General features: G+C 35.5%; 1 protein-coding gene across 1 annotated transcript in view; it reads right to left on the bottom strand.

Moving 5' to 3' along the window:
• The window catches only part of kcnb2b (potassium voltage-gated channel subfamily B member 2b), an 84,079-nt gene extending 69,665 nt beyond the window's left edge, over positions 1-14,414 (bottom strand). The window contains exons 1-2 of the mRNA XM_043226893.1: positions 13,958-14,414; positions 12,098-12,796 (exon numbers count right to left, since the gene is read on the bottom strand). Coding sequence (XP_043082828.1) covers positions 12,098-12,679 — 582 coding nt within the window. The 5' untranslated portion in view covers positions 12,680-12,796; positions 13,958-14,414. The remainder of the gene's footprint in view (positions 1-12,097; positions 12,797-13,957) is intronic.
• Between the last annotated feature and the right edge of the window lie 1,106 nt (positions 14,415-15,520).

Below are 15,520 nucleotides of genomic sequence, written 5' to 3'. Positions count from 1 at the left end.
CATCTGTTCTCGTTCTCTCGCGCACCCGTTTGGACTCTCACAGAGATGAGTATGATAAGAGATTACAGAAAATACACTGTTTAAAAAATAGTAGTAATCTCAATAGGAAAAGAACATAGGAAAGCTACTGTAAAATCTATTATGTTGTAAGTTTCTTCACCCCTATGCAATGAAAACATATTTTTTTAAATTTGTCTATTTTGGAAGAAAATTGTCACCTTACAATTAGGTTAAAATTATCTTAATATTTTCTTAACTTGACAATATGTGTAAAATACAGAAAAAATGTAATTAATGAATAAAAATATATATAAAGAACATGTAATACATTATTATTATTTTTTTTTAAGATTACGATTTTGGCCAAAATTACAAAATGTAATAAAGTTGTCAATGTATAGTACATTTATAGCAACCAGATCTGCATATGTTATATAAATGTAACACTTTTCACATTTCAAATCAAATCTGTGATTTACAAATGCAAAAATTATTTATTGTAATGTATATCTAAATCTATTTTTATCTTTTTTTTAATAACAAACAGGCTGCAGACTTGGTATAAGCACTGTTTTGTTGGCTCATTAACAGCATTTTATTACAGCTCAAGTCCAATTTTAGTCACATTATTTTTGTCTTATACACATTATTGCTCTAAACGATGGTCTTTTTATTCCAAGCTGGTAAGTGGAATTGTGCTCAGTCATTAGTTTAAGACTCACACCCGTGCACCAAACCCTTCCAGATCTCCATGGCAACACTGCAAACACTGGGCTTTCTTCACAGAGAGGGGTGAAAAATGTAGTTAATTATTATTCCTACTTTTCCTACCCTCTCACTTCCGTTTCAGCTGTTTCGTCTGTTTTGCTAGCAAGGACAGAAACAACCCGAGGGCTGTTGCTGACATCTAACGTAATGTTTTACCGAGACAATTAGTTCATCAATCATCCGCGCCACTCCCACTGTGAGTGTTTGTGAAAGATGTGGTCACGACACACCTTCTGCCCCCTGACAATGACCAGCAGCAGGTGGCCCATCACGGCAGGGACACCTGGAGGGGCACATACAGCATCGCAAACATGATTGACTACCGGCCAAATATAGAATTGCTGCATCAGGTGCCAATATGCCACCGTGTCTTCTCATGCCTGAAAGATGACGGGACGCGCAAGATTTCACATCTTCCCACACCTCGAGAAAACACAGCTCAGGGGGAGTTACAGAATGACATTTGGTCGTGATGTGTTAGATCGTACTAAACAAAAAAGGAAAGAAGTTTGTCTGACAGGATCTCAATCTACAGAGCACGTTTTGACAGTGTTCAGTGTTTGAGGCTGACAATTGCATTGTATGACAGGTGTGACTCTCGATTTGGCAGAGTCTAAACAACTACAGACGTTGACCAAATAAGAATAAAAAAGTCTGTTTCCGCCTATAAAAATAGCAAAACTAAACATAAAAGAACATCTTCCACAACACCCGTTCACTCAGAATGCGATTAATAACACGAAGAAGTGTGATATAACATTTTTTTAAAAAAACTTAAATGAGTAATTTACATTTAAAGAACAATAAATTGGTTAAGTGAGTAATTAAATGACTCCCTTTTAAGGAATCGATTATTTTGCTACTGAATGGATCAGTGTTTGAATGAATCATTTGAATGAATAATTCAGATTCAGACTCACTAAGATGGACAGTTCACATCATCGTGAATCAATGGCTGTGCCTGGAATTGCATTCTTCCCTTCAATATAGTAAGTAAATAGTATTTAGTATTAAAACAAGTACTCCCGAATTTAAAGTATTCATAAAATAATAGGTTACTGGATGGCCAACTATTTCCAAGCATGATTTTGACACTTTACTTTGCGAAGTTGCTGTTAGGTCACACAACAAAGACAACATAACAAATGTAGTATTGTACATCCAGATTACATTCATACTGCACGCATTCATAAAATACATAACATACTTTTCAGTAGCTAAGAAATCGCTTGTTCGTAAGAAGTAGCTACTCGGATGCAGCCAGCTATCATTTCTCACTCACAAAGATCACCACCTACTGGTGATGCGATGCAACCCGCAGAAAGAATCTGAAAAATAAGCACAAACTGACAATCTGTCTAGATCCAGGATTAAAAGTGTGAAAACCGTATATATCTGTTTCTAACCAAAATGTGCACGAACAGGACTGACAAGCATATTGTGTCGTGAACTTAAGCTTGAAGGTGAGGATGTTAAGTGTTGTAGAGTACTGTATGTCAGGTCAAAGTATTCTTTCACAGCGACTGTGAACATTTTCAAAAGGGCTGTCAAACATAATATCTTTTTTATTATAAAGAACTTTTAAAGCACTGTTTTTGAATGCATGGCAGGCTTTTTTCCAGCAATCGAAATTCTCCACTGAGGGTTTCAATGAATTCAAAACCATGTCTCTCCGGGGCTTCGATAGAGCTACTAGACCATCACCTCATTTAGAAGTAGACATCTCCATCCAGCGCTTCTCTGTCTCAAATCCCTCAAAACGCAAAATCTAGACTTTTTTTGTCTTCTTTTCCATTAATTAAAAGTTTTCCACCCTCTTGGACGTGACTTTGATCTACGTTTTTACAGATGTGAGTTCTACACATATTGCTCAGTAAATTATATATTTCTCCACAGTTATTTTTGGAAGACAAATCATCACATTACTAAGAGACTTTCATCAACATTAAACATAAAAGCTGTGTTTTCACCACATTCTTGTCTCTGTGTTCTCTTCAGGCACAGCAGCACATAAAATTAAGCCATTCTATGCAATGCCACGGCATCTCATGGGGATGTTATGACCCCCGGCCAATGTTTCTGATGCCTCCCGCCAGCAAGCTCTCTTGCCGGGCCATTAAAACAAAGCACTAAGCGTGAAGCATATTTGTCTTGAGCTTGGTGTGAAAAGTCTTGTTTCTTGTTTTTTACACTTCCATGCTTTTGTAATTACCGGGGCCATTGATTTCTGGGTTATGTGTGAAATAATTAAAACTGCAAATCAGAAATGCCAAGGATTTCATTGGTGCAGATCAATGAGTGAAGTCAATAGGAAGAGGCGATTCCTAGCTTTTTTGCCCAGTGATATTTCCTTTCTTTTTTTCCTTTTTAAAATACAGTTTTGCACCTTACATTGACTGCTGTGTCCTTAAATACCTGTTCTGTACAAGCCAAATGGGATCGCTTCAGATGCCTTAAGCTCCTGAGATAATCTACGCCTCCTGAATCATATCCCCATGTCATTTACACTGATTTGTTTGCATCTGATGCTACTGCTCTCTGTTGTGGTTAGCATTATCTCTGTACCATTTTATAATTACTCTGCCATTTCCATCACTTGTTCTCCAAACTATTACTGCAGCAATTTTTCTGTGCTGAGTTTATTTCACAAAATGAAAAATGGCCACATGGTTGTACAATCTGCCATTCAGGGTTATTTTTTTTTTTTTGATGCAAGTGTTTTGCTCAAGAAGTTACTAGCGTAGTTATAGCTCCAATTCTTTTTCCTCAAAATGCAAAGTTTTGAAGAAAATAAAACCATATTTCAAGTCTTCACACGGTACGGTACCATTGGTCATTGGTCATCATTCACTTTCCCTGAATGAAAAAGGGCAGCCTGCACATTCTGCTAAACATTGTGTTTCACAGAAGAAAAAGTCTAGGGTTTCAAATAACATGAGGATGAGTAAATAATTACAAAATAAAGGTTTTATGAGTATAATTGAATTATATAGATATGTGAGCACCACATAAATTGGATTACTGTACATCCATAAGTTGAATGTTAATGTAAAAGCTCATGCATTAAAAAGCATTACAGAGAGCACTTTGAAATGTAAGCTTTTTTGATCAAATTTTAAACAAAGGGCAAAGTCTGAAACATCCCCTTCAGCCGTGATGCTCTGCGACCAATACAAAGCCAGAGGAACCGTTGTTACCCATAATCCAAAGAGTTCTTATCTGATTATGAATGCATAAAGAGGATTTAGGACGTGGCACCTAAATGTTAGCCTATGCTGATTAGGTCTCTCTGGGAAGTATTATGTAACTAAACTAGCGCAGTTTAGAAGAGGGTGCCTTTGCTCTGTAAATGACAGCTGGACCAGAGGGGTCCTCTAATTTAAGGACTGCATGGTGTTGAAAGTCAATTTGGTGTCATGATAATGCTCTTTGAACATCTGATGGGACACACACAGCCTCAGAGCACACAAGCAAAGTGGTAAATGACATCGGAAGTCTGTCTTTATAAATGACTTTGACAGAAAGCAAAAACTACCGTTCTGTCCAAGTTCAACAACCAAACTTTCACAAAAGCAGAAAGAAGCATCACAAAATATCCATGTACTGTAAAATGTTGGCTTTTTTATTTTTTTAGAGCAAAACACAATTTGCAGGGATGAAAGGTGAGTAATAAACGCTAGATCCACCAGCTGCTCCTTTCCACCACTGATAACAGTGAAGCACCATATTGACTTCTGACTGAGACTTTCCTGGGAACGGATCACAGTCGCCTCGTTACTCACACATGTGAAGATGTGTGTTGGGCAGACCGTGTTATAATTGTTTATGAAAGCTAATAAGTGAACTAACAAAGTGATACCTAAAAAGTAAACTAAAAAACAAAACCTAAAAGAGAACTTAAATTTTCATGACTCCAAAACCAACCAGAATAATCTAAAAGTAGCCACAAATTCAATTTAGTTCTATTTTTATTGTACAGGTTTCAAATAAACCATATTTTTAAAATAAGAAATATAATCCCTGAGAAATGTAACGTTATTAATAAAATTATTAACTAAAAATACAAAACAATTAAATAAAAATTACTGAAAGTGAACTTAAATTTTCCAACTAAAATTAAATAAAGTTGCCAAAAAATTATTTTAGCATAAGTGTTTGATATAATTTGATATAATAATAATAATAATAATAATAATAAGTTTTAGTGTGTTTAAATGAATCTACATACATTCAGATGAACATGCCATTTAACATTACCGGTAATAAAACTAGAAAGCCATAAGAAATACTCTCATTATTCAAATTCCTATTTAATACAATCCTAACTTTTGCTAAATGAAAATACTTTGGGGACTCTCCATAGGCATACTTTATTTTTCTAACGTTTAAACTCTTTTCCCCTACCCTTACCCTAAATCTAACCCTTAGACAAAACTTTCTGCTGTTTTACATTTTTAAAATATTTTTTTTTCTGTTTGTTTCCTCATAGGGACCATAATTGTCCCCACAAAGTCAAAACTGACTGGTATTACTATATTTATCGGAACATTTGGACCTCATAATGTAGTGAATACCAACACACACACACACACACACACACATTAAATATAAGAGATAAACCAACATTTTTTCGAAATAACTAAATTCATTCACAGTCCATCATTACGGGTCATCCTCTAAATTTGCAGCGTTGGCAAATATACTGTTGCTTAAAAAACCTGACATTAACTGAGATAAGACCCTTCTTTAAAATCAAACCTGTTCATTTAAATCAGCCTGCGAGTGTAAGCTCCAGTGCGGTGGAGATTTGTGGCATATTTTAGCCTCATAATTCAGTTTGAAACGTAGGCATAAATACAACGCGAGAGGTGCATTAGCCTAACATGTAAAACTGACACTTCTAGCATGAATGCTCAGTAAGATTATTAACTTAAGTTTGAGTGAGCTCTACAATTCTGCGACAGTCACTTAAACCTACAGGGCACAGCTGTAAGAAAGATACACTGGCACTGCGGTGTATCTGAGACATATGAGACTATAAATAAATCACATATTACGAACCAATCAAATACTGTGTGAGCTTCAGGGCCTCGCTATGCGTGTTTATTTATTTTGAAGAATCAAGGCATTTTTGGGCCTGATTATGCAATGAGATTTCATTACTATTCATATTATCAAGTGGTAAAGTACGTGAAGTGTAGTTCTAGGCCATTTTTATCGCACCAAAGCAATATCAATGTTGGGAGAATGTCTAAAAAAATGCTGTTTATGTCATAGAATAAAGGCGCACAATATATCGGTACAATATCGGTTATTGGCTTTTGAAATTACTCGTATTGGTTGATAAATGTTTTTTTTTTTTTTTTTTTTTTTTTATCTAATACTAAACTTAATAATTGAATAATAGTGTAAAAAAATTTAAATCTTTAGCAAATCTCAAAATTAATGTGCATTTTTATACATTATGTTTTATCATATGGTGATTCCTAAATTCACTTGCAACATTTAAAATAATTTATTTTAGATTGGTATTTTGGATTTATTTACACAAATTCCATTTCCACAATTTTAATATCTGCAATTTGTCGATTATCAGTGATGAAAGTAATTAATGGCTTAAAGGAATAGTTCACACAAAAATTTCTATTACCCCATATTTAATTCGCTCCAAATCCATCCAAGATACATATGACTTTCTTTTTTTTTTGTGAGTTGTTGTTTTTTTTTTTTTATCCAAGCTTGGTAATGCTTGTGGATAGCGGGCCACTATTTTGAAGCTTTGTAAATTGGATAATTATATCCACAATATGCCTCCAGGGGGTTATCACTTGTCCTCTGAAGCAGATCGATGGAGTTTTGTAACAAAAATATTTATAGATTTAAAATGCTATAATTTAGATTTTTTGGTGAACTACTTCTTTAAGGTTATTATCAACAGTTTTCCACTTAGGTGGACAATAAACTTATACAAATACCAATGCAGAATGACGTTCAATGCATATTCAATTTAATGTTTTAGAAGTGTTTTTTTATGGTTATATGGTATGTATCGTTTAAATGTTTTTAAGTAATGGCACTGCAAATCTATAAAATACATAAGAAGAAAAAATAACTATATGGCAGGTGAAATAACTTTTGCACGCTTACTAAATGCACCTGAAGCAATTCATCTGGTAGGAATATGGCCTCCCATCTCTTACAAAGCTGTATTTACAGATACTTTGTGTATTTATAACTCTGATTATAATAAAATAAAAGACGTGCTAATACCCAATGCAGTTTAGTTCCTTGGGGAAAATTCTGCATGTGTGGTCAAACATATGGTTTAATGTATGATGCATGACCCGACTGTATATAACGGCACGCAAGCACTCCACTCCTATACATGAAAGTGCATTTCTGTCATCTCCACCTTGATTTATTAATGCAGTCTAGCATCATCTGAATTCTATACTTCATCTTTAAATGATGGATTCATTATAAAGATGAATGACTTTTATTTGGATTAATGCATCTTGCTTTGTTTTTACCAGTCTTTCTCGGTTTGTCCTGTGAAGGACTTCCTATATCTTTCGTCCTTCGGAACAATCCCCTTGGCGAGTGAAAATGTTGTACCCTCACCTAAGGCTACTGTTGCATTAGCCAGCTGCCTATTTATAGGCGCATAGCGTCAAGGTGCAACTCTCCCAAATGATTCTCTCTCCTCTGTGAATGTTACCTCTGTAAGTCAAGACAACACAACATTACATCAAGCCGTACCCGTATGTGTGAATGTACTGACCATTACATTTATTATTCACGGACAATGTTTGAAAAGAACTGATTCGGGACGTGATGCACGCAGTATTTCTCTTTCTCAATCCAGTACATCATTATATATTTTTTTTAATTCAAAATGCGTGCAAGTCCGCCTTTTATCTGACCCCCTAAACAATGTGTCACACATCTCCTTTTCCATTTTTAACCTGTGTTCACTGGGAAGGAAGCGTGGTAAATGATCGCTGGGTGTTGTAATGTTTGGACACATTAGCGGAGATTCCTCTGAGGAGATGTAATGAGATCTCTGCATGTGTGCGAGCAGTGTCGCAGCGGTGGGAGGGCGATTCGGAGCGTGTAATGGTCCTTTACTGACCAGGGAAATATCGGATCATTTCCTAAGAGCATTTTTTTTCTCCTCTTTCTCTCACTCTGTAAAGCTTCTGTTGCTTAAAGCTGAACTGCCTATGTTAAAATCAATTCTGTCTGGAAAAATATGTCATTTGGTCTGACAAAACGTGCTTAAAATAAACCTCAAAAAGCCGCCTTCTGTTTCTCCTTTTTCCGTTTGTTTAGATAAGGGGGTGTGGCCAACATTGATTCAACCAGTTTGAACGCAGGACTGTATATAACCAATGGGAACCTGGTAGAGTTATTGAGTGCAATAGCGCCTTAGTTAAAGTAAAAACTACTATTCTATAATCAAAAATACGATGCTATAATCAGATACTATAATATACTTATTGTACACATACTATAAAAACAGTACATTCCATGTTTAGTGCAAAACAGGCATATAAATGGAAATATTTCAGAAGTTTGAGAGAGTAAAGAGACTGAATTTATGTCATTCACAGTTCTTAATGGGAGTGGGTGGTCGCTAAAGTGTTCTTTTTGTCACAGTTTGCATGATTCTCTGACTGACATCATTTTTTTTTTATGGTATCATTTAAAAAATAAATATAAATCGTGCCAGCTGGTGGCTTCAACAAAGGCATTAATAATTAATTAACAACCTCGTAGCTCACAACATGTCTGTCATTAAAGCTTTAAAAGTAACTGGCATAAAATTAAAAAACGAACATAAATGCATCAATAAAAATATAAGAAAAAAGAATATAACTGGATAACGAAAAAGAGCATTTTCAGGATTGCAAAACTACCTAAAAATGAAAATGTTCACAAATAAATTTTAATGTATACTCTCAGAAATAATGGTACTAAGGTCACTGGTATGGTAACTTTTTAAAAGGTACACTTTTGTACTTTTTAGTTTCATATATGTACACTTTAAGTACTAATATGTAAAGGTACTGCCCAGTGACAGCTTTTGTACCTTCATTTCTAAGCGTGTAGTTGTTACTTTTGAAACAATTATTTGCTATTAATCACATCCAAAATAAAAGTTTTATTTACATGTGTACTCTGTATATATATATATATATATATATATATATATATATATATATATATATATATATATATATATATATATACTGAGAATATTTATGTTTTACATGTGTATATTTATATTCATATAATTTATGTTATATATAAATATATTTAATAAACATAACATACCTTGCTTAAATATATACATGCCTGAGTGTGTAATCTATTTAAATATAAATAGCAAATGTACAGAGTACACACACATATGCAATCATTAAAACTTTTATTTTGATTGCGATTAATTGAAATTAATCGTTCGACAGCACTAATATATTTTAAAACCTGAATACATTAAACATGAATATACCACTAAATAGACTGAGAAATAGAGCGAGAAATTTAATATTTTAAAATTCTACAGGTTAGCACATGTTAGCACACTCGCTTATTTAAACTAACCTAAAACTGTGTCCAACAAGACGGTTAGAAACCTTTTCAATCGCTTTAAACTTATAAAAAAAAAAAAAAAAAAAAAAAAATTATATATATGTGTACATATATATATATATATATATATATATATATATATATATATATATATATATATATATATATATATATATATATAAAAATATATATTTTTTTACATTTATAGAGATAATTATCGATATTGATTGATATAAAAAAATTATCAGCCCTAATTGAAAATAACTGAAATTAATTACATTTTTCCCATGTTTGCCACAATCATTCTGGGGCATACTTAACTAACTGCTTTTAAGAAGTGCGCCCATATTTGTTAACACAAAAATCTTTAAATCATTTTTTTCTGCACCATGCACATATTTTGATATGAGGGATTTCCTGTGAATATAAAGAGGCTTCCCTCATTCAAACTGCATGAGGCTCTGAGGCAAAGATCTATGAGCAAGCTGTTGTTCGTACGTTTGGGAACACACACGCGCGCGCGCACTATACACTCCAAGCATGTAATTTCCTCTCTTTGTGCCTTTGCATGCTGTTTAGAAAGCCCTAACAGAGCACTGACAAACACAAATGACTCTCCCTCACTTGCCTGTGAGGTAAAATCAAGGCATTACTACAGTGTTCCCAGACCACAGTGAGTGTCAGAGCTCTTATAATCCACACCCAATGCAGGAAACTGCCGATTACCACAATCTTCCTGCTCTTTCCATCACGAGTCTCTATCATAAATTAAGTGGGTGGAGGCAGGCTGAAATTGAATCAGCCATGATTCCCATATAGGTGGAGGAAATGTCCAACAAAACAGATGACGCTGCAAAACAACACGCACTGCAGGACGTCCAAAACGGTTATGCTAACAACTCTGTATGTCCATTATGTCTCACATGCATGTAGTTTTGTCATGCTTTAAGGGGATGTTTTTATGATAAGCTATCTCAGACGTGAAATACAATCCTTATCTGTGCTGAGCCCTATGCTGGATACTCCTCGTAAATGATCAGTGATTGAATTTCATCCGCGTTCCCCCCCCAGCCAACGGATGACTTAGAGTGTACTGTACGCCCATAGATACAGGCACACGCGGGACACGCTACCAATGGTTCTCTCTGCATTGTGAGCGAGTACAATGCGCGATCAAATGAATGTAATTGGATAGATGTAGCATTGTGCGAGATGAAAGGAACATGGCCTTCGTACATATATACGAAAAACGGTATTCAAAAATTCAGCAAACATGCCCTAAATGCCATGCATTTTATGCATGATTATATTCATAAGTTTTAATGTGACATACATAGTCACTCTGACTCAACGAGCAGAGCTGCTCTTGCACACATTGCATACGACAGCTAACTGCCAACTGGTGCCAACTGTCTGTGATCCGTAACGGAAAAACAAGCTCTTCCACCACAGACGAAAACCTTCGCGCCATCAGAACTTAACGCATTTTTTGCATCCACTGTACTTATTACACTTGCAAAAAAAAATTGTTCTTTCCCTGCTACTGTAAATTAGCGTTACACCCAATTTGCCAAGCAACTTGTTTGCACAGCATTTTTACAGTTGGCATAAATATGATCAAATTAGGTCTTTATGTTACTGCTGGAGCAATATAATAATATTCAGATATTTATGTGCTCTGTTCCAAAACTTAGTGAGATTATTTTGACCAAAAAGCATAGCGTTTAGCCTTCTAGAAGAAGGCAATCCCAGCATGCACTGTATTTACTGTAGCTTCCAATATCTGGCAGTCGAAGTGAGAAAAATAAATGTATAATGCAAACGTATAATAAAAGACATATAATTTAAAAACAATACAAAATCTGTGCTCAAAACATCGTTACCAGAGGTTTATCAAACTATATTTGAGTAAAGCTAATTCTTTTTTACTCTTTTTACTTTTTACTCTATTATTTCTATTATTATATTTTACCAAAAAAATTATTGTATTCTATATTTTATGGTTATTAAAGTTCACTCACATTACCAGAAATTTATGTGAAATTTCCCAGTTAATATGGTCCATTGTTGCTTGTAATTAGACACATTCACTCAAAAATTATGTTCAAACCAAGCAGTTTTCTACTGGTCAGTGGTGAATTCCATTGCTAAATCTGTAAAGAAATCTTCCACCCTTATGCAAAATCCCTATTACTATTCAAATGGACTGGATTTCACACCATTACTGTGCGTTTATCTTAGCACCATACTAGCGTCAAATATTAGTGTCGTAATCGTCTCCTGTTTAAACCTGCCTATGAGGTGCTGTTCAATAATAATAACGCTGTCCATTCTTAGAAGGAAGCTGTCTAGTGAACAAAATAGCTACTAATTTTGGGAACAGAACAAAAAGAAAGAGTATTGCGCTGTTAGCTTAGCAACATGCTAATATCAAACTCTATAGCTGTTCTTTTTAAGCAGTAAAGCCAATGCAGAGCGTTCCAAATTGATCATTTATGAGGTATTATAACAGCAAGGATGCTGTCTTAGAGGCCAGCAACCTGTAGCTACGTTTTGGAACAGAGCTACTATGAAACAACCAAAGGTACTGATGAAACGGAACACGAACTGAAGTTGAACTGCACCTCATCGTTGATAAGGAAGGGCTTGTGTTGTTAGATGAAAATGGTTATTGTCGAACTGCCAAACACCCGTGGAGGCCCAGAATGTCTCGTTGCGCACCACGGCACCTTACCTTAGCAGCAACTGAGGAACTTGGCTTCTCCAAAAGATCCCAAAGTTTCTTCCTCTTGTCTGGGCAGCAGGTGTTATCAAATTCCCCCTCTCCTTCCCTCTCTCTTAAAGTCTCTGCCTCTCTCCTGAGCTCCTCGTTCATCTGCTCTTTCTTCTGATGGTAGCGAGCCTGGCAGCACGACTCTAGGTAGATTTCATCTATGCCCCAGTAATCAAGCTCTTGTCCAAAAGACAGAGCGCACATTTCCTCCATCATGTGCAGCTTTCCAGTTCTGTAAAAATTCAAGATGGACGTGAACGCACCAGGGTGTCTGTCAAAGAAGTACTCGTTCTCGTTCAGGCAGTAGTCGTCGCAGACCTCCATTAGAGACTCGTGGGTGTTACAGTCTCTGAGCTTGCCTAATCTGGTTCTGGGAAGCCGGTCCAAGGTTCGCCATAAGACCTCGTGGTTGAGGCCTCCAACGTTGAGACGGACCCTTCTGGAGCGGGCCTTGGTCCGGATGATCTCGATAGGCTCAGGTGGAAGCGAAGCCGCAGATCTTCCTCCAGGTTTTGGAACCCCAAGTCCGGGCTTCTCTGCCATAGCGTGCAAGGAGACGGGTGGCTCTTGCCAGGAAGAGGTGTAAAGATGAAAATTAACCAGAAGATAACTGGAAAAAGATGACTATGTTGGGTCCTCCTTAGACGAGTCCCTCCATGGCTGTGAAGAAAGACAGACACCTGTTGTTTCCAACTTGAAATTACATTTTTTTTTTCATGCAGTGGAAAATATTCCAGCTTGTAATTAATTAGGAAATGTCCCTACTTTGAGATCCATTAGGGATATGTCAGATTGTACTGTAATTGTTTTGCAAAGTACATCTGGAAGCAGAACTAAATGCCAGCATTAGATGCGATTTACATATCGCCAGCCAAGCGTGCCCTGTATGTAAAGAAGAAACTTAAGCTCCTGTATACTTCACCAAAGCCTAAGCTAAGAGAACAGTGGAACATCTTGCTTAAACTTAACAGAATTAGTAAATAACACAAGCATCATCTCGTTGCCACATTCAATATTAATCATTGGCCTTCTATCATTTCAAGGTTACATTCAGGAGTCTAATGTTAGTCGATATGTGAGAGGATATAATGCATGTCCAGAACATGCAGATCTCCTATTTATTTCTTAAATAAAAAAGCAGAACCTCTTTATTTTATTGCATGCACAAAATGCAATATATATATATATATATATATATATATATATATATATATATATATATATATATATATATATATATATATATATATATATATATATATATCCCTTAACACTGACAATGATTTGCGTAATACTGTACTGATTCTGTCATACTGAAAAAAAGACCAATAAAACTAGTTAATTCAGAAATGCTACATTTAAAATATTACAAAAAAATTGTATTTGGTACTAATTCTACATGCGTTTGAACAAAAGACAGAAAACCGCAAAGACGCAACAGTTTCAGTAACAAAAATAGTCTCGTTTTCCTTCATAATCGTCCATAATCATTAGCTACATTCCCTCATATTAATTACCAAAGCAATAAAGTAAGGTACATTTCCAAAAATGTGAACGTTTACAACTTGTGTCCGCCTGTATGAATGCGTTTCTCACATTAAGAGCTGTCAAACGCCTCAGCGTACATTAAAACCGTTCTACTGTATGCGTTGCATTGACAAGAGGCTGCCTTTAACTTTGTAGCCCTGCTATGTCAAAACGAACCTGCTCTGAGAAAACAAATCTCCTTTCACTTCATCTCAGCAGTTCCACTCAAACAAGTGACGTCCATGCATCACGACTTGCCATAACAATGTTCATGCAACAAACTATATTCCTTACCTTCCTGAAGTAAACCACCGTTTGCATATACAAACCGCTGTGTGCGCAAACGGGAGAAAAGACGCCTGCGGGTTTCCTTAAAGATTCCTAGCTCTCAACGGAGGCTTCAGTTATGACCGGACATGTGTTCCACATTTTGTTCAACGTGAAAAGGGTGAGGAGATCTCACAGAACAGCGGGAAATCTCTGTGACTAAAAGAGCTCCCCTCGTCTCGCTAAGAGCGCTGCCTCCATCGATGGCTTGATACGGTGAGTCGGGATGTCTGCAGATGTCGGACGCGTAAAAGCGGAGGGTGCGCGCAGCGTGTGTGTGTGTGTGTGGAGCTGCAGAGTGACACTGAGCGCGCGTCTGTGTGTATCTGTGCGTGTGTGCGCGCGCGTGTGGACGGAATAGATCGTCTGAAGCACGAGCTGCATCACAGCCTAGAGGTGAAACCTAATTGGATTGGTCTGTACATCAGCAAGGGCAGCAGCAGATCAACTTCAGCAGGAACTCTCTCTCTCTCTCTCTCTCTCTCTCTCTCTCTCTCTCTCTCTCTCTCTCTCTCTCTCTCTCTCTCTCTCATGAGTTTAATGGTCCACCACAAGCATGCAAGGTGAGATATCGGTTTTGCCACGTTTAGGCTTAAAATAGCATCGCAAAATAGCCTTACGGTGTTATCGTAGTTGTTATCCAAGTTTATGTGCACGAAGGGCATTGTATAAAAATAATCAATCATTATTGATTAGCTGTAAAATGCCTGTCCATTGCTGGAGTGAAATTCATCTTAAAATGGATCGCATACGTTTTATACAAAATCTATTTTAACATAAATAAACATTGGCCATACTGTAAAATAACTAAATGTAAATAAACAAAACGGAAAGCTATGATAGTATTTACTGCATTATACACCAAATGCAATATACTGCTATATACTGTTTGCATAATCAACCTACAACGTGCTACCTACTTTATAAACATATACGTTAAAAAAGTAGTAAGTTATTGATTGATTAGATATATATACAGCATACTGTGTGTATAGCATTATTTGAAATACTTTATACACATTTCACATAATATAACTGTAATACACAATTATAATAATTGAACACAACATATGAATACTGTTATATCTACTTACTATATATTTATTTAAGTATAATAATTTATAAAATTATTAATAATGGTTTGCACAGGGAATGCATTTTCCATAACATAATACATTAAAACAAAAACAACAACAACAACAACAACGCCTTATATGTTATATTAATTGAGAACATTTTAGGAAAAGATCATTTAAAGCTTTCCTTCCAAAAATATTTCAATATTTTGCAGTAAATTTGCATTTTAAAATATAATCTCATATTTGTTGTCCACAAGGTGATTGACAGTTAACAATTAACAGGTTTTTACTGTAGCTGTACTGTATTTTAATGTTTTTAATAAAGTCAAAATATTTTTGAACGTTTATATATATATATATATTTATTTATTCCAAATTTTGCTATATTTAAAATAGTAGTCTAAACATCATTAAGAATACTGCAGTAGTACATAGTCTTAAATAACGTACA

Source organism: Puntigrus tetrazona, chromosome 24, assembly GCF_018831695.1.
Source record: "Puntigrus tetrazona isolate hp1 chromosome 24, ASM1883169v1, whole genome shotgun sequence".
NCBI classification, from domain to species: domain Eukaryota; kingdom Metazoa; phylum Chordata; class Actinopteri; order Cypriniformes; family Cyprinidae; genus Puntigrus; species Puntigrus tetrazona.
This window is presented reverse-complemented; position numbering and strand designations above follow the sequence as displayed.